At 42.2% G+C, this 18,095-nt stretch overlaps 1 protein-coding gene across 2 annotated transcripts; it reads left to right on the forward strand.

Moving 5' to 3' along the window:
• The first annotated feature begins 81 nt into the window (after positions 1–81).
• On the forward strand, positions 82–17,406 carry MACIR (macrophage immunometabolism regulator). Of its 2 annotated transcripts, none has more exons than XM_082191505.1 (2): positions 82–172; positions 15,127–17,406. In XM_082191505.1, the coding sequence occupies exon 2, from the start codon at positions 15,148–15,150 to the stop codon at positions 15,772–15,774; it is 627 nt and encodes a 208-aa protein (XP_082047631.1). In that variant the 5' UTR covers positions 82–172; positions 15,127–15,147; the 3' UTR covers positions 15,775–17,406. The 2 variants fall into 2 exon arrangements, with proteins under 2 accessions (XP_082047631.1, XP_082047632.1); XM_082191506.1 differs by having other exon boundaries at positions 92–168.
• The last annotated feature ends 689 nt before the right edge of the window (positions 17,407–18,095 follow it).

Consider the following 18,095-nt stretch of genomic DNA (forward strand, 5'->3'; position numbering starts at 1 on the left):
GCAGGCGCTGGAGCGGCTCCTCCGCCTGGCCAGACACACAATCCCCGCCCCGGGCCCGCGGAATAAGAGCGCGGGGCGGGGCGGCCGGCCTCTCCTCTCTGGCTCGCTCGCCGTCGCAGCGTCGCCGGCGGCCGGGACGCGGCCCCTCAGGCCCCGGCACCCTGGAAGGCAGGTAAGCGAGGGGGCGCCGCCGCCGCTGCGGCAAGGAGAGTAAGGTCGGGCTGGGCTGGGCTGAGGAGAGGCCGGCGGCGGCTGCGGATGCGCCGAGAAGGCGCGCCCTTTGCACCTGGGAAGAGCCCCGTCAGCAGAGCCGGGGAGAAACGAAGGGCTGGGTGAGGCTCCGCCGAGAGCCGTGCCCGCGAGGCGAGGAGGTCTAGCGGCCGAGGAGGCGCGCGCGCGCCCGGCGACCGAGGTGCAGCGCACCGCCTGTGTGTGTGTATCTGCGGGCGCGCGCGCGCTTGTAAACATTTGGGTTGTGTGTACGTTTGTCTCCCTTCGTTACACGCCGCGGGATTCTGGCGGTCCGCTTCCTTGGCGCGATGTAGCCCGAGTCTGAAAGGGAAAATGCCTTCGTGCTTTCAGGAATATTGTTTCCAATGGTGCTTTGTGTGCGCCCATAAGTAGATAATACATTTGCATTTACAAAGTGTGTGTGTGTTGTTGTTTTTTCCTCAAGTGCCGGTCTGAAAAATCCTATTCCAAGTTGTGTAGGTTTTATACATTATGTTAAGTGTGTCTCTACGGACAGAGCATAAATCATATGCATATGGGTTTTTTTATACGGCATGTGCTCAGAAATGTCAGCCTTGCAACACATGTGCCAGGCTTTAGAACATGCACTCTCTTCTCTAGCTTCTGGATAGCAGGATTTTTTTTAAAAAAAACTGCTAGAGTATGCCAATAGTTATGTAGTATTGTGTGACCTCTCTTAAGACTGCTGTACTTAGATGGGCGCAGTATTTTGCAATTGTATATGCAGTAAGATGTTGTCTAGGTTGTGCAATATATGCTACATACAATATGAAGTCCAGACTTATAGGTGCAATCCATGTGTGTTTGTTTATTTCAGTGTGGCATGAGGGTCTTTGATCTTGCGCTGCTCTCTGTGCTTTGCAAGGGGGGGGGGCGCACCATGTACTATTTTTTTCCATTGCAAGAAAATGCCAAACATTTCTACACAATGGCAGGCCTTTGTAGGTAGCAACATTGTTTAGCTACACCACACTCTCTGTGTTTCCCAAGGTCTTGCAGAAAGAAATGGCAAAGCGTTAAAACAAAGCAGGTGCCGCCCCACTGCCTGTTCTTCTGCAAGTTTAATTTCGGCGAATAAGGTGACCGAAATTAGTTGCCTGCTGCTGTGCAGCCTCTGCTGCTCAGTCTGCTGAAATGCATCTCTGTCATCGCTGAGCTAGAGTGCTGAAGCTGTGCCAAGGAATAGTGCTGAAGCGTAGTTTGTGTTTGAGAGCCAGTGTGGTGTAGTGGTTAAGAGCGGTAGTCACGTAATCTGGGAAACCAGGTTCGCGTCTCCGCTCCTCCACATGCAGCTGCTGGGTGACCTTGGGCCAGTCACACTTCTGTGAAGTCTCTCAGCCCCACTCACCTCACAGAGTGTTTGTTGTGGGGGAGGAAGGGAAAGGAGATTGTTAGCCGCTTTGAGACTCCTGAAGGGGAGTGAAAGGCGGGATATCAAATCCAAACTCTTCTTCTTCTTCTTCTTCCCTCTCTCTGAGCGTGCTTCAATGACTCTCCTTGGTGCTGCTGCTTTGACTCATTGCCCATAAAAGGAAGTAGCACTATGGAGAGCTCTTGGCAGCCATGGATTCCTCTGCATGACAGACTGGAATCTTTCTGACCCCGTTCTCATGGAGCCTGATCTTCACCGTTGCATACCGTCTTCACTGCATCTCTATTCTGCAGAAGCGCCTTCATGTTGGCGGCCAGGAGCCACGCATGGCAAGAGAGAGGCTGTAGCTTTAAAGGAAGTTAAAGGTTAACACCTTTATTCATTTTTTTTTTTTTATAATAATTTTTATTACATTTTTTCCAAATTACAGAGAAAACAAAAAGAAAGACAGAGCTAAAGAAAAAAAGAAAGAAAAAACAGAAAATCTCAACCATTTCGACAACTTATTTCAAATTTCCATTGGACTTCCCCACATCTCCCATATGAGTGCATTCTTGATAATAAAATTTGCCAGCAAATTATACCCTTATTTCATATGTTTCTTTACATTTTCAGTTGCAATTTAAGTTTAAATCTCTTATTCTCCAATTACTCTAAAAATGTAACATAATATCCTTTTTACCCGTTTAAACTTTGATTCTTTCATGAATATTGTCAGTTTCATAGATAATTAAATTTCATTGCTGGGGCTAACGTTCCCAATCATACGACGTCTTATGTTTCATACAACTTATAATACTTCTGCAAATAGTCTTTAAATTTTTTCCAGTCCTCCTCCATTGCCTCTTCTCCCAGGTCTCGGATCCTTGCAGTCATCTCGGCCAGTTCCATGTAGTTCATCAATTGCGTCTGCCAGTCCTCCAGTGTGGGCAAATCTTGGGTCTTCCAATGCTTAGCAATAAGGATTCTTGCTGCTGTTGTAGCATACATAAATAAAGTTCTATCCTTTTTTAACACCTTCTGGCCGACAATGCCCAGAAGGAAGGCCTCTGGTTTCTTGGGGAAGGTGTACTTAAACACCTTTTTTAACTCGTTATAAATCATTTCCCAAAAGGCCTTCAATCTTGGACAAGTCCACCAGAGGTGAAAGAATGTCCCTTCAGCCTCCTTACATTTCCAACATTTATTGTCAGACAAATGGTATATCTTAGCAAGTTTGACTGGGGTCATGTACCACCGGTATACCATTTTCATAATGTTTTCTTTCAAGGCATTACATGCCGTAAATTTCATACCGGTGGTCCATAACCTTTCCCAGTCTTCGGACATAATATTGTAACCAATGTCTTGAGCCCATTTTATCATGGCTGACTTAACTGTCTCATCCTGAGTGTTCCATTTAAGCAGCAAGTTGTACATTCTCGATAATACCTTGGTCTTTGGTTCTAGCAACTCTGTCTCAAGTTTCGATCTTTCCACCTGGAATCCTACCTTTTTATCTAGCTTAAAAACCTCATTAATTTGGGCATAGTGTAGCCAATTTTGCACCTTATCCTTTAGTTTTTCAAAGCTCTGCAACCTCCAATTACCTCCGATGTTTTCTATTATTTCCCAATATTTCGGCCAATGTGCCTCCATATTGGCTGTTTTCCGAGCTTTGGCCTCTATTGGTGAGATCCACCTCGGAGTTTTAGTTTCCAATAAGTCTTTGTATTTTTTCCAGACCATATATATTGCTTTCCTGACAATATGGTTTTTGAACATTCCATATGTTTTCCCCTTGTCATACCACAAATACGCATGCCAACCTAACGAATTGTTAAAGCCTTCCAGATCTAGGACATCAGTGTTTTCCAATAAGATCCAATCCTTCATCCAGCAGAAGGCCGCAGCTTCATAGTATAACCTTAAGTCCGGCAGGGCAAACCCCCCTCTCTCCTTTGCATCAGTTAGTATTTTAAACTTTATTCGGGGCTTTTTGCCCTGCCAGACGAACCTAGAAATATCCCTCTGCCACTTTCCAAAACATTCCACTCTGTCCACGACCTGCAAGGCTTGAAACAGAAACAACATTTTTGGCAAAACGTTCATTTTTATAACTGCAATTCGGCCTAACAAGGATAATTTCAGTCTTGACCAGATTTCCAAATCTTTTTTAACCTCTGACCAGCATTTTTCATAATTATCTTTGAATAGATTCAAATTCTTAGAAGACAGATTAACCCCCAGGTATTTCACTTTTTTAACAATGTTTAGTTCTGTTTCCCTCTGGAACCCCTCTGTTTCAATAGCCGTCAAATTTTTCCCTAACACCTTAGTTTTTTGTTTGTTCAACTTAAAACCCGCCACCCGACCAAATTTCTGAATCAATTCCAAAACTCTTTTTGTACTAGGTTCTGGCTCCTGTAATGTTAAAACCAAGTCATCTGCAAATGCTTTCAGTTTATATTGTTTCGCTCCGACCCGTATTCCTTGTACCTGCCGATCCTCCCTTATCATATTCAGCAAAACCTCCAGAACCGAGATAAACAACAGAGGGGATAGGGGGCACCCCTGGCGTGTTCCTTTTTCAATATGAAGTTCTTCTGTCACTGTTAACACCTTTATTCAACAGCAATGATAAGCCATGGTGGTTGCCCAAGTACAAAACATTTTCAGATTACAAAACTATTATATATTTCTAGCAAAGGTCCCCTTTGCTGCCACCTTAAGCCACCCATATTTATGCATATTTTGAAATTCCAGAAACCTCTGTTCTAATGCATTATCAGTAATGTATACCTACAACACGACTAGAAGTGTGAAGGCCTAGGAAAATCCATGGGAAAACTGATCCCCTCCCCAAAAGCCTTTTGTTTTGCTTTGTTTTTTTCTGAAAAAAAGACTTATTAAATATAACTCTTAAATATATATATAAATATAAAATATTTATATATATATATGTATATAGATAGATAGATATAGATATAGATATATATTTATAAAATAAATATAAAATATTTCATAACAGCTTTTAATATATTTAGTACTCTCCCCAAAAAAGAATTCTAAAACTGTGTAACCGGAAGACTTATGTAAGACTGTGTAGAGTATCATATCCTTAAAATTCCAGTATACTAAGAACAGGCAAGTCCTGAGTTGTACTTTGAGAGTTCAACTCTCAAATGCAAAATGAAGATGCATTTCTGCCTCTTGAAGGGCACAGCCACTGTCACATCAGAGGGGAGAAAGATCCAGTATCTTATTTGCTTGTGGACTTGGCCTTGCTGGCATAGTTAGTGGATCATTTTCTTTCCTTCTGACTAGGCCTCAAAAGTACTGGGAGTGGCAGAAAGTACAGAGCAAAATAATTTTGTTGCAACTCAATTCATGCTGCTACAGATCCTTTGGATCCAAGATTTAAAGGCAGAATGTTAAGTGATGATAGCTTCCTCATTTGACTGGATTACAAAACAGGCAGTACACCTGGGGCTTGGTGTCGGAAAGGTGCTTTGAAATGTTGCAGAGCACAGAACATCTTCAGGTGTTTGGTCAAGGAGTCTGGGATTCTGCCAAGCAATATTCCTCCTGCAACAGAGAGACAAGGCCTTTGCACAACACAGACTCTGAGTCTTCATGTTTATTACCTACTTCAGATCCCTCCATTTTTTGCAGCATGTAAAATAAACTGGCCTATGTTTGAAAATGCACCAAATCAATAAATAAATTGACATGTTGAAAGAGTAGAAGCATGTTTCAATCTGGGGCAAATCTTCAATTGTTGGAAGCCCCTGATTAATGCAATAACAAATAAGAAGAAAGAGAACTGATAGTGATAGCTTAGAAAAAGAGACTGATTAAATTTCATATAGTACTCAATTTGTTTTGTCCTCCATCCCCTTTTTCTCAGCTCTTTATATGGAAATGGATGGTTTATGTCTGCTTGACACGGTGGAGAACTAGAGGTGATAAAATAATTTTACTATAAATAATAATTTGTTTTGGTTGTGTTTGGATGCTGATGGTTTCTGTTTTTGCCTGTTCCTCATAAACAGGCAAAACCAAAGAGATGTTAGGTTCCTTACAGTTTGGCAGTAGCTTGTAGTTACATTTCTAACAAAAACTTTAAAAAACAAATTCAATTTGTAATTATTGTCTAAATAAACTGTACTGCTAATATATCAGACATGATAATTATGTGGTAAACCGAGTTATGCATAATACATTTTATGTTCCCAAAGTAAAAAATTGACTTTCAATATGTAAAGGGTGCTTTTTAAAAAGGGAAGTTGCATTAGTCCTCTTCTGGTAACTAATGTGTGAAGGGGCTTCTGAGTACATGCTGGCTGACCTTTCATACTAGACACTGGCACCAATCCAGAGGTGACCCGATGAGGGGGATATAGGGCTCCACTGTTGTATATTTACTGGGTTTTTATCCCAGCCTTCCTCCAGAAGGAGCCCAGGGCAGCCATACAACGTTAAGTTAAATAATACACAAGGTAAAGGTAAAGGTACTCCTGCCCGTACGGGCCAGTCTTCACAGACTCTAGGGTTGTGCGCTCATCTCACTCTACAAGCCGGGAGCCAGTGCTGTCTGCAGACACTTCCGGGTCACGTGGCCAGCGTGACAAGCTCCATCTGGCGAGCCAGCACAGCACACGGAACGCCGTTTACGTTCCCGCTGGTAAGCGGTCCCTATTTATCTACTTGCACCCGGAGGTGCTTTCGAACTGCTAGGTTGGCAGGCGCTGGGACCGAAAGACGGGAGCACACCCTGCCGCGGGGATTTGAACCGCTGACCATGCGATCGGCAAGTCCTAGGCGCTGAGGTTTTACCCACAGTGCCACCCGCGTCCCTAAATAATACACAAACTAAAACGCAAACCAGCAACCTCAAAGGCTGCTAAAAACTTCAGGTACTCAATGCCTGGGTGAATTAAAACATTTTGAGATTCACTAGAAAGGGAGTTCCATAATCAGGGTGCTGCAGAAAAAGCCATGCTGTAGGTCTTCTCCCCCGCCTTTTCTGGGTATTGTCCATTTGTGACACCAGTATATGAATCTACTGTGTTAATGGGTGAGTGTTCCTATCTCAGTGAAGGGAACCCTGTGCATATAACACCCATATGCACACCCCACACCCAGACCCTGCTTCAGAATGACACTGATTGTGGAAGTCTGCATCTATGGAGTGGGGCTAGCTAGTGCCATCTTGGAAGCCCCTCTGTGGAGTTTTAATGCACGGGTGCTAAATGACTCAAGAGGTTTAATCTGTGTGATTATGGTGCTTAAGTGTGCATTTCATCAAAAGAAATACTGCAAGCCCCAGTTGTGAAAAACTATCGCAGTTAAAAGAAACAGCCAGAGTTGTTATGCTGCAGGTCTGATTTGAAAAAGCTATTTATAGTCTTTTGTTATATGTGCCAGAGTTTGTGTCCGGGGTGCTTAATGCAGCCGGAATGATATATCCTGTGTACACAGATCCATGCAGAACTGTCTAATCAAATACAGGCAAGTGGTTCTGCTTGGCAAATCCCACAAAACGCAAGCATGCGCATGTATGACGTAAAAAGCTTTCAGTCATTGGGTTTGAATGTAACTGCACGCTGCAAGCATTAGGAAACATCTGTTGCTTAGGGATAGTAGTGGCGAGGGACTAAGGCTGGCCAAAATGATCTCGTTTTTCACAATGAACCAGTTTAAATAATCACCTGTGTGAGAAACATAATTATTCCATGTATATTTTTCATGGCAAATACAATGAGGGAAAATGTTTCTGTTGCTTTTCTCACCAGTATTGATATCTTATATAGGCCTAAGAGATCTGTGCTTTACTTATGACAGTATGGACAAGTTGCAGTATTTAGAGGAGATAATTCCATCATCTCTTGAGAGTATGTAAACAAGGAATTCCATGATGTTTTCAACCACATCCTCATGTCTGACAGTCTTGGGTCGTTTGCAGGTCACTGTGCTTCTTGATAGAACTGTGGACCAGTGGTGCTGACTACCTTCCTGTTCTTAACATCATTGGCTTTCACACTGTGTTCCATGGAATGATACATTATCAGGGATTCTGCTCTAAGGAGATGGACAGTAACAGAAAACTGACTGCCCATGCAACAGTTTTTGGGGACTTCAGTGACTGCTATCCCTTTCAAAGCCAAAACATGGCTGCCCTAGATTCATGGATAGATATGTATGTTGTGTGTCCTGGAAGCTTCTGGAGCAGTTGATGGCATGTGAAATCCCAGCCCATTTCTTGTCCTGGCTGACGCTTCCTTTTCAGTCTCTTGGGAGAGAGCTCGTAGTCAAGAAAGTTGTTTTCAGTTGTATGGGCTACAGGAGAGCAACAAAAAGCTATTTGTCTGTAGTGAATAGTGCCAAGGTGAGAACAAGGTTATCAATAATAATCTGTCTTCTCCCCCATCCCCAACACTTCCTCAGTCACCTGCCAACATGAAGTTCTCTTTGTTTATACCCATCTCTGTGCTCACAAGTGTTTCTCTGTGTATGTGTATGCATTATTCTGTGTGTGCATCATCCTGTCTGTCTATTAGATATGTCACATACATACATTGTACACAAATGCCACCTGCATATGCAATACATGTAGAACTGAATGCACACAACCACACTCTTAGTGTCAGCTGTCATGCCAAATACCAAAGATCTCTGTATAATAACGTGTCGCACATCCAACACATGGAAAGCAAGTGTCCTTCCAGTATTATTTGCACAGTAAAGCAGGAGAAAATGAGCAAATATTACAAAAGCTTGTCAGTATGGGTGGGAGTTCTACAGCAGTAGTGCTGTAAAAAAATCCCCGAATACCCATAGCCATATCACACCTTTCCATTGTTGGGAACCATGCTCAAGGCCCGATTGAAAGCAAAAGTTGCAGAGTCTTAAAACATCACTGAAATGTAGGAGAAAATTGCAGCAGGTAACAGTCACCATAAACAACAGAATTAAGAGGTAAACAGTTTCTGAACAGGTAAATTAAAATCCTGTCTCAATACAAGTAACTTAAGTTGACAAATTGGCTTTTCCTCTGCCTGTAGTCAGGCTTCCATGAAAGACTTTTAACAGAATGCATCTTCTGTGACACAAGTCATGGAGGAAGTGCAGGTGTTCTACATGTTTCCTGTCATATGTAACACACTATGGGTGGCACATGGATGTGTAATATTGGCATGTCAGTGACCCACAGACTGGACAGGTGTGCTGCCGTCATGCCAACGCTATATGTGTGTGGATCAGCACTCATGCCAGCTATGTTCAGCATTAGAAATTCACTAGGCGCTGGGTGCATTTTGCTCTTGGCTATCAGACACTTGCAACCTAGTGAAGATGCCCAGGTGCCTGACTTCTCCACCATCTGGAGATGTGTGCCTGGGGGTCCTTGAATCTTGACTGTTTTCACACACTAGCAACATATCCTGGAGAATTCTATCCACCATATTTTATCTGAACAATCAGAATGAATTTCAGGAACCAAAAAGTCGTATGGAAAAATATGACTTCCAAGCCATCTGGCCCCAAAACAGAAAATAGGCATTCAGTTTTGGCGACTGTAACCCTGGTTGAAGGAGCCATTTGGCACCTAGCTTATATATCTTAGTTTCTAACACTGGAAGTTTAAATGTGACTGGGCATGTGGGATGTTTGCATGGGTATGCTTTTGCATGCAGCATGGGGCACAGAGGGCAATGCCATGAAATTACCATGCTTCCATGAATGACTTATGCTCACACAACATCATTTCCTTCCCCCACCCACCCCCATCCCACAGGGGGAGGCAGAGGGAAGGGATGTTCAGTTGCACAAATGAAAGTCCTTGTGCTGATGGGATGACCTTGTTGGATACAGCACAGAGTAAGTCGGGACTTAGTAAGAAGTCTGAAGAACTGTTGCTCTGAATGAGAACATAATTCTGGTGCAGAAAGTGAGCCAAGTTGATCTTGCTAGGCACCGTTGCCTTTATCTGTACTCAGGGTATTTATTTTTATCCCTCCATTTAAGGCGCCTTACAATTAGAATGTTAAAAACACAACAATTGAACAAAAAAAAAAGAAAAAAGAGAAAAATAGCATCATATGAAATCATATTTAGGAGTCCAGGAATAAAATCAGTAAAATGACTGATTTGTCATTTGAAAGTGCAGATGCATTATATTGAGAATCCTGCCTCATTAAGATATCAGGTGATTTTTAGACTACAGCTTTCTCGATTAATCTAAATCCTATGGATGTGAAAGCACATGCAGTATAGATTTGAATATTTTATGGGTGTGTTTAGCGTTATGGAATATGTGCTCATTTTCAGCATTTATTTGTACTTGCCTTTCAGAGGACTTCAAGCCTCTTGAGGTGTTGAGTTGTAACTGGAATAGAGATTAAACATCTGGTTAGTTTACTACCTTTCACTTTCAGATTGACCGTTGGAGATAAATGTTAACCTCTAATTTTGTACCTACAGTCGACCAGTATATTCTGCAATCTTTCTTTGCCCTTCAGTAGTAACCTAACACAACTTCAGTCACTCTTATTTAGTAACAATGTGTGTGTGTGTGTGTGTGTGTGTGTGTGTGTGTGTGTGTAAAAGCATACCTAATCTGTGTTGTGATCTTGAGAATGTTTCAGTACCATTCCTCAGGGTTCTTAGTTTTGCCATTATAGTCAGAAACTGAATCTCCATTGTGATGTAAAATGCTTATGATACCATTGTTTCCAGAGATGCCTTTTCTTGCATTCATCTCATGGGCTGCTAGCTCATCAGACTGACACGAGGAAACTATTTTAGGATGAATGTAGTTGGAGTCAGTCTGAGGCCAAACTGGACAAGACACCATTCACATAATTGCTTTTTTAAAAGCAAGTGTGTGTGCCTGTATATGCATGTGTGATCCAGATCAAGACCCTGGTGCAGGAAGGGGGGGCTTTAATATTTTTCTCCCCCTTGTATACCTGGCCCAGATTGGGCCCTTTGCACCACCTATTTGTATTAAACTGTACTAATGGAAGCTTTTCTTTGAATGTTAATAGAAGCTGTGGCCCCCACAGTTCATATTGGGACTGTAGTTGTGGGGCAGGGAGTGTAGAGGCTAAAGCCTCTCTAACCCATATCAAGGTCTGCTGTTAACTTACTCTTTTTTTTGTAAGCCATTCACATAATTCAGTGGTTGCCAATCATTCTGGACCAGTGGCATATTTAGAATTTTGAGAAAGTGCTATGGAGGCCAGTTACGAAAGGGCTGGAGGTGTGGCATTACCAAAATTTAGACTGAATGCAGTTTCCCCATCTCACCCCATCCCTGGACAAAACAATGATGTTAGGTTTTGTGCAGCTTACTAACCTTCTAGTTTACATTGGGGCGGTGAGTCTGTGTCCTTCCAGGTGCTCCTTGACTCCAGCTCCCATCATTCTTGGCCACTGATGATTCCAGCTGGGACTGATGGGAGTTGGAGTCCAGCAATGTCCGAAAGGCCTTCCTGGTTTGTATGAAATGCAGCACAGTTCTGTGCTCACTTACTCAGAGTCGTTCCTGCTATGTTCAGTGGGACTTAGTCCTAGGTAAATGTTTCTATAGCATTGTGGCTTACATTTTTAAAAATCTGGAAACTATTTCTGTCATTTTCCCGAGGTTCAGGGTAATCTTCTATAGCACGGGTGGCCAACTCTCAAGAGACTGCAATCTACTTTCAGAATTAAAAACTGGTAGTGATCTACCTCCATTTTGGGGGTTTTAGGGGTTACAAAAAAAGCTTTTTGGGAGGGCAGTTCCATTTGGGGGGGGGTTAAAGGCAAGGGACAAAGGGGTAAAGTCACTCACAAAAAGATCACTGTGGATCAAAACAGCAGCACAGAAAGCTCCGTCTTCCCTTCCAGAGATCATACAAGAATGGAGGGTGGGGTGAAGGGGCGTGGTAGGAGTCAGAGATCCACCATGGGGATCTACCAGTAGATCGCAGTAGACCTGTTGGACATCTCTGTTCTATAGTGTCTCCTTCATGAAAGCACTTTTTGTATAGGAAGTGTGTATCTTTCAAGTCAGTATGCTTACTCTCATGTAACTGTGGTATAAAACAAAAAGGTTCCTGTTCCTTTTGACCCTAGAGTCTGCTTGCTCCTAAACAGCTCAGAAAAAAACACACACCATAAAAATCCTTCCCAAACTGGCCAAGGCCCTTGAGAGTGGCACAGTTATGTCCTTGTTCTCCCGACACAGGGCATTGATGGTTATAATCAATGGACAATTCTCTGCTGACATTTGAAATTGCAGTGGAACAGAGGGGAGGAGCGGAAGGTATTTTCAGTATATATGACCCAAGCTCCAGTTTTCCTGGAATATATTAGGAAGACAGTGCAAAATCTAGGAAGGGGCTTTTTTTCTATTCAATACCTGCAGTGGATTTATTTTCATCCATGCTGTGCACATGTTCTGTGTTCCCAATCACATTATTTATTTATTTCATTTGAATAGGAAACCCCCCCAAGAAATAGTAAAACCAAATATATCAACAGCAATAAAACAAAAACCTAAAATCTTAGTCTAGATATTTATATGCGTATATAAATGTTGAATTCTACCCATCTCACTTAAAAGGATGAGCACAAGAGGCCATAGATATAATGAGTTAACCCTCCAATTTAAGGGCCAAAGACTTGGGTAAATAACAATGTATTTGCCTGGCACCTAAAGCCAGACAATGATGGTGCCTGGGGAGAGCATATTCCATAAGTGGAGGCCACCACTGAAAAGTCCATTCAGTTGCATTATTACTACAACATTTGCAGCTTCCATAACAATACAGTCGTACCTCCGCTTACGTATCAATCTGGATATGTAAACTTCGGGATGCGAATGCAGCAAACCCAGAAGTAGTCATACCTCGGGTTGAAGTAGCTTCAAGTTAAGTATTTTCAGGTTGCGCTCCACGATGACCCAGAAGTAACGGAACGTGTTACTTCCGGGTTTCGCTACATGCACAGACGCTCAAAATGACATCACGCTCATGCACAGAAGTGGCGAAACACGACCCTCGCACGCACAGACGTGCAGTCGCGTGTTACGTTTACTTCAGGATGCGAATGGGGCTCTGTAACGGATCCTGTTCGTATCCAGAGGTACCACTGTATTTTCCTGGGTTTCGCCATACATGCATGCGCAGAAGCGCTCTACGTGCCACACGCATGTGCAGAAGCGGTCCTCCAGTTGTGAATTCCTCGGGATGCGGCCAGACCTCCGGAACGGATCCCGTTCACAACCGCAGGTACCACTGTATTTGAAACTCGCTTTCAAGGTTTCCCCCTCTCCGTTTTGACAATATATTACATATTCTATAATAATGTTTATGAGCGTATGTTTAGATGAGATGTGCCTCTTTTTACAGCTTGAAAAAAGATAAACCAGATGGCTAAAATGTGTGTTTTGTTGGTATGAAATTCTACATTTTGAAATTTACTTAAAGCTATAAAAGTTGTAGGTTTTAATTCTAGAAATTGATATCTTGCTTCCTTTTCTTGGAATCTTAGACCTAAATACATTTACTTAAAGTAAAAATAAGTCCATGAAAAATCAACAGAATGTGTTTCTAAGTAACTGTGAGTAGGATTGAGAAAGAAGTCACAAATATAGATCTTTCAGAGTATATTTTCTTTTGATTGGTGTGTGTATAAGGCAAGATTCTAAATGACTGAAAAATGTTTGGAAGACTCTATCATTGTTTGCCACTTGATTTGACATCCCTATAGTAGATTTAGTGCAAATAACTTTCAAAGACGCCTTCCTATTCACCTGAAGCTTTTGTCGTGTCAAGTACTAGATAGATGCAATCAAGGTTGCTGATTCTCTTGGGGTCAGGCAGCTAGCTGTGTGTGAGCATTTCACAGTGAACACAGATTATGGATCACGTACTCTTAATCTACTTTTGGAAGGTTTGTGTGAGGACATGCTGACTTTCTTCCCTCTCTAAACCAGATGTTAAAAAGGTAATGTTCACTGAGAGGTGGAAAAAGACTTTTTACATAAATAAGCAGTCCCACTGAAAGTAATGAGAAATGTACATGATTGTATTTAGATTACTTTCGTAGCTTTTCACTTGGCATGCACCAGTTGCTTCAGTGGTTCTTGAATAGGAGATGTACAAGGTCAGACCAGCTTCAGAGGAAGCTGTTCTCACTGAGGTCTACAGAGGAGGAAGCTCAAGATACCGTCTGGAAAAGTAGCTGCTTTTTAATGTGTGTGTATGTCTTCAAATAAAACTTAGTGATATTTTGACCTTCACATCCACCAGTTCAGCTTCTGAACTGTGAGCATGCGAAAACTTAAGATCTACTATTTTGCTAGTAGTCTCTCTTTCAGACGTCCAAGTTGGGCTTAGTCAAAATGCCTTCAGCTGATCTGTTGTGTGGCTTCAGTACCAGGCAAGACCTGGGAATTGTGTTCACTGTAATCTTATTTATTGTGTACAGTATATAATGTTTGCATATCCATGGGGTTCTGCAGTGGTTATTGTGTCTGGCTTCACATTGTAGACAGGCCACAGTTCCCATTTTGGGAACAGAACCTGGGAGCTAAGCAAGGTCTTTAAGGCTACAGGGCAGGTTCATGACAAAAGTGGGACTTGAATCCAAGTCCAACTCCCTTACAATGCATGGCCTTACTCTGGCCCATGAAAATCTAAAGCATGGGTGGGCAACTTTTCCTTTCCTTTGGGGACTGGATGCTGGAAATGGGCAGGGCCAATGACAAAAGTGGGCAGGGCAGGCCACCCCTTCTTTCTCTCTCTGCCACCCCTTTCTCACTTTCTCCCTCTTCCTCCCTTGCTTAGGGGAGGGATGGATCGCTCTTGCCTCACACGTTCCTTTTACCACTTAGCCCATTGGGGCTCTCTTTTCCCTCTACCCACACCACCTGGTTTCCCTTTTCCTTGCCAGACGTCTAAACTTGTTTGCTTTTAGACAGCTCCCCGCCTTGTTCCATTGCTCTGCCTGTTTTGGCTTCCTCTCCCCCCCACCATCCTCCCCCCCCCCCTGTAAAGCTGCAGGTTTTCCACCCTAGCCTAGTCTTTGGAACTTGGGATCACTTGAGAAATGGCGGCCCCAAAGAAGCAAATCTCAAATTCTCCCGGTATGCCACACGGAGAGCCTCAAGGTCCATAAATAGCAACACCCTAGTGGTCCTGGGCCCTAAGGAAGTTAGATTATCTTCAACCTGGCTCCCCCTCTTTCTTTTTCCTTTTTCCTTTCTCCTCCTGTGATGAGGCTGCATTTTAATATTTTAATGTTTCAGTATTTTAATTGTTGTATTTTAATCTTGTTTTTAAGTTGTATTCATTCAATTTGTTTTTATTATTGCTTGTTAGCCGCCCTGAGCCCAGCCTTGGCTGGGGAGGGCGGGGTATAAATAAAAATTATTATTATTATTATTATTATTATTATTATTATTATTATGTCGCTCTGTGCATTGCAACACACTAATCAACCTGCTTTTTGTTTTGTTTTTGTATTTCCAGGCTAGCCGATTCATATTTAAAATGGAAGTTGACATTAATGGGGAGTCCAGGTCTATCCTAGCTACTCTCCCGTTGCCTATTGCTGATGTGAGTGCCACCGGCAAGGCCGAGTCCGAGAAACCTCGCTGCTCCAGCACCCCATGTTCGCCGATGCGCCAGACTGTTTCAGGCTACCAGATCCTCCACATGGATTCTAACTATTTGGTTGGCTTCACGACAGGGGAGGAGTTGCTGAAATTAGCTCAGAAGTGCACTGTAGGGGAGGAGAACAAAGTCGAAGCGGTAGTGCCTACTTTGCGTTCCAAACAGCTCGATTCAGGACTTTCCCGCTCCTCCCGGGTGTGTAAAGCCAGAAGCAGGTACTACCAGCCTTACGAGATCCCGGCTATCAATGGCCGGAGAAGGAGGCGGATGCCCAGCTCAGGGGATAAATGCACCAAGCCACTACCTTATGAACCCTACAAGGCTTTTCACGGTCCTTTGCCTCTTTGCCTTTTCAAGGGTAAAAGGGCTCACTCTAAATCCCTAGACTACCTCAATCTGGACAGAATGAACATCAAGGAACCAGCCGACACAGACGTACTTCAGTATCAGCTCCAACACCTCACCCTAAGAGGGGACCGTATGTTTGCTCAGAACAACACATGAAGATAAATTGCCCTTGGCTCATCTTCGCATCAAAAAGCTCTTTACAAGGTGGACAAGCCATGCACGGGGTTCTTGGCTGCTGCAGCAGCAAAGTGTTACCAGACCGCTGTTTGTATGAGTAAGATTATGAAGACAGCATGGGGTGGAAATCACGTAGAAGGAACTACTTGGAAATTCTGTCTGCAGATATCTTTAGAACAGTATAACAAAACAGGGGGTTTTGCACATGGATACCTGGACTTGTGACGATATAAATTCGGAAATCGGTGTACTATGACTTCTGTTTCTAACTGGACTTGCTGTAAGAAATTACTCATGGATAAGCACTGAACTACACTCTTACTTAATACTAAGCATATGTGTGTAAATGTAATGACTTTTGCATCATAGGAAAAATATGTTTGAGTAAGCCCATGTGCTCTTTAAAAGAATCCAGTTTACGTTTGCCGTAACTGGTTTTGCACTGGGGAAAAAGCAAAACGAAAAGCAAAAAAATAATTAAAAAAATCAATGATGAAATTAAGCCTGAGTACTTAAGTTACTACAACTTTTTAAAAAATGTAATTGAATTACTTTTCAAGTTTCAAATTGATTTCATTGTAATTAAAACAAAAACAAACTTCAACTGTTTTGGAGAAAAATGGAATATTGGAAGGCAAACATTAACTGATTTTAATTTAGTTTTGTTTGTTTCTTTTAAAAAAAGTTGTCTTAACACCTACATGAGGATCTTTATGTTGTGTATATACATCGTGAACAGCTGCATCTGCATCTGCAGTATACAAATACTAGTTTAGATTCTAGAACTACCATATTACATTATTATTGTTGCGGGGAGGGTCTTGCTAGACCACATTTTAGCACTGCACCTGAACATTCCAGTTTATTTACAGCACTGAATACTACTTTTTAAACCTGGATTTGGGTTTGTTTGTTTGTTTGTTTAAAAAAAAGCCTTGAAGGCTTTTACTGGATTATGAATCATGTCGAATGCACTGATTTAAAATGTTTCTTTGAAAAATCATGTCAAAAAAATTCCTAATTTATCTTGGCTTAACCATAGCATTTAAAAATAATGGATAATTTTGTTTGTTAGTCTCTTTAGGATGTGCAGTTTATTACTGAAGCAGTGTACAACCATTTAATGTTTTTGATCTGTAAGTTATTTAGAAGTGAAAGCTTCAATTTTGAAGAAATTGACTGTGAAACAAAATCATTTAAAAAAAATAATAATAATAATTCCTGGCACTGTTCTGACTTTTCTGAGTAGAAAGACAGGGTTATTTATCTCTTGGGAAGAATTGGAGAAGGGAGCACATGCTTTGGAAAACTAGGCTTTGTCTCATCTTTGACACCTTTCCCCCACAGTTATGTCAAACCTGCAGAATCTGTCAAAAGATTTTGTTTAACTTTGAGGGAGTGCTAGTAATTATTACAACTTGCACCGTTATATTGTAGTGAAGAATGATTTCTTAAGGAACTATTCCTACATAGCTTTTAGTTTGACCAGAAGAATACCGTCCAATGCCAAAGAGGGTTTTTACACTTATTGATTAAACATTATTTATTGATTTTACCCTGTGGAACGACATTGTTGACTATGAAATAAAAAGGATGACGTGCATACTTTTATATGGTCCTGGCGTGTGTTGTTGCTTTGAGAGTTAGACACTTGGTGATGTGCCTAAAGTGTGTGGCAACACACCCTTCCCCCACCCCCCTAACATTGTAATAACAAGAAATGCTGGAAAACTGTGCTGGTGTACAGCTCAGTTCACTCTGCTGTTTCCCTCTCTTGGTGATATTGTACATGGGAGGGTTTTTATGAAGAAGCTGCAAACTTTCTTGTCTTCACCTCTCCTTGTTACTGTGTAAAATGGATAACTCCCAAAGCAGCCCCTTGCAGTCATGTGCAAAGTGGTCTTCTTTTGACAAAGAAACAGACAATTCTAGCTTACACTGCAAGAGATAGGGAGGTCTGTGCTGTCCCAGCTGACTTCACTTTCAGTCTCCACTGAAGGTGCTGGTTCTCCCTTCAAAGCTTCATGAACCATGGAAGTCAGAAAGCTGGGCCAAGGTAGATGAAGGGGTGATGGATGGAGTGTAGGTGTAGGACCCGGAAACATGGTCCTTCTCCATTTATTAGCTCTCCACACAGGAGGACTAACATGCGAGTGGAGCTTCAGTCCTGTTCCTATCAGCAAAACCCGAGCATTGCTAGACTCTGAAGTAATTTTAACTGCCACATAATATCTTCACCCAATTTTAAATCGGTCCATCATTTCCAAATTCACCTATTCTAGATATCCTGCAAGAAACAT

This window comes from Podarcis vaucheri (assembly GCF_965113315.1).
Source record: "Podarcis vaucheri genome assembly, chromosome: 11".
Classification (NCBI taxonomy): Eukaryota; Metazoa; Chordata; class Lepidosauria; order Squamata; family Lacertidae; genus Podarcis; species Podarcis vaucheri.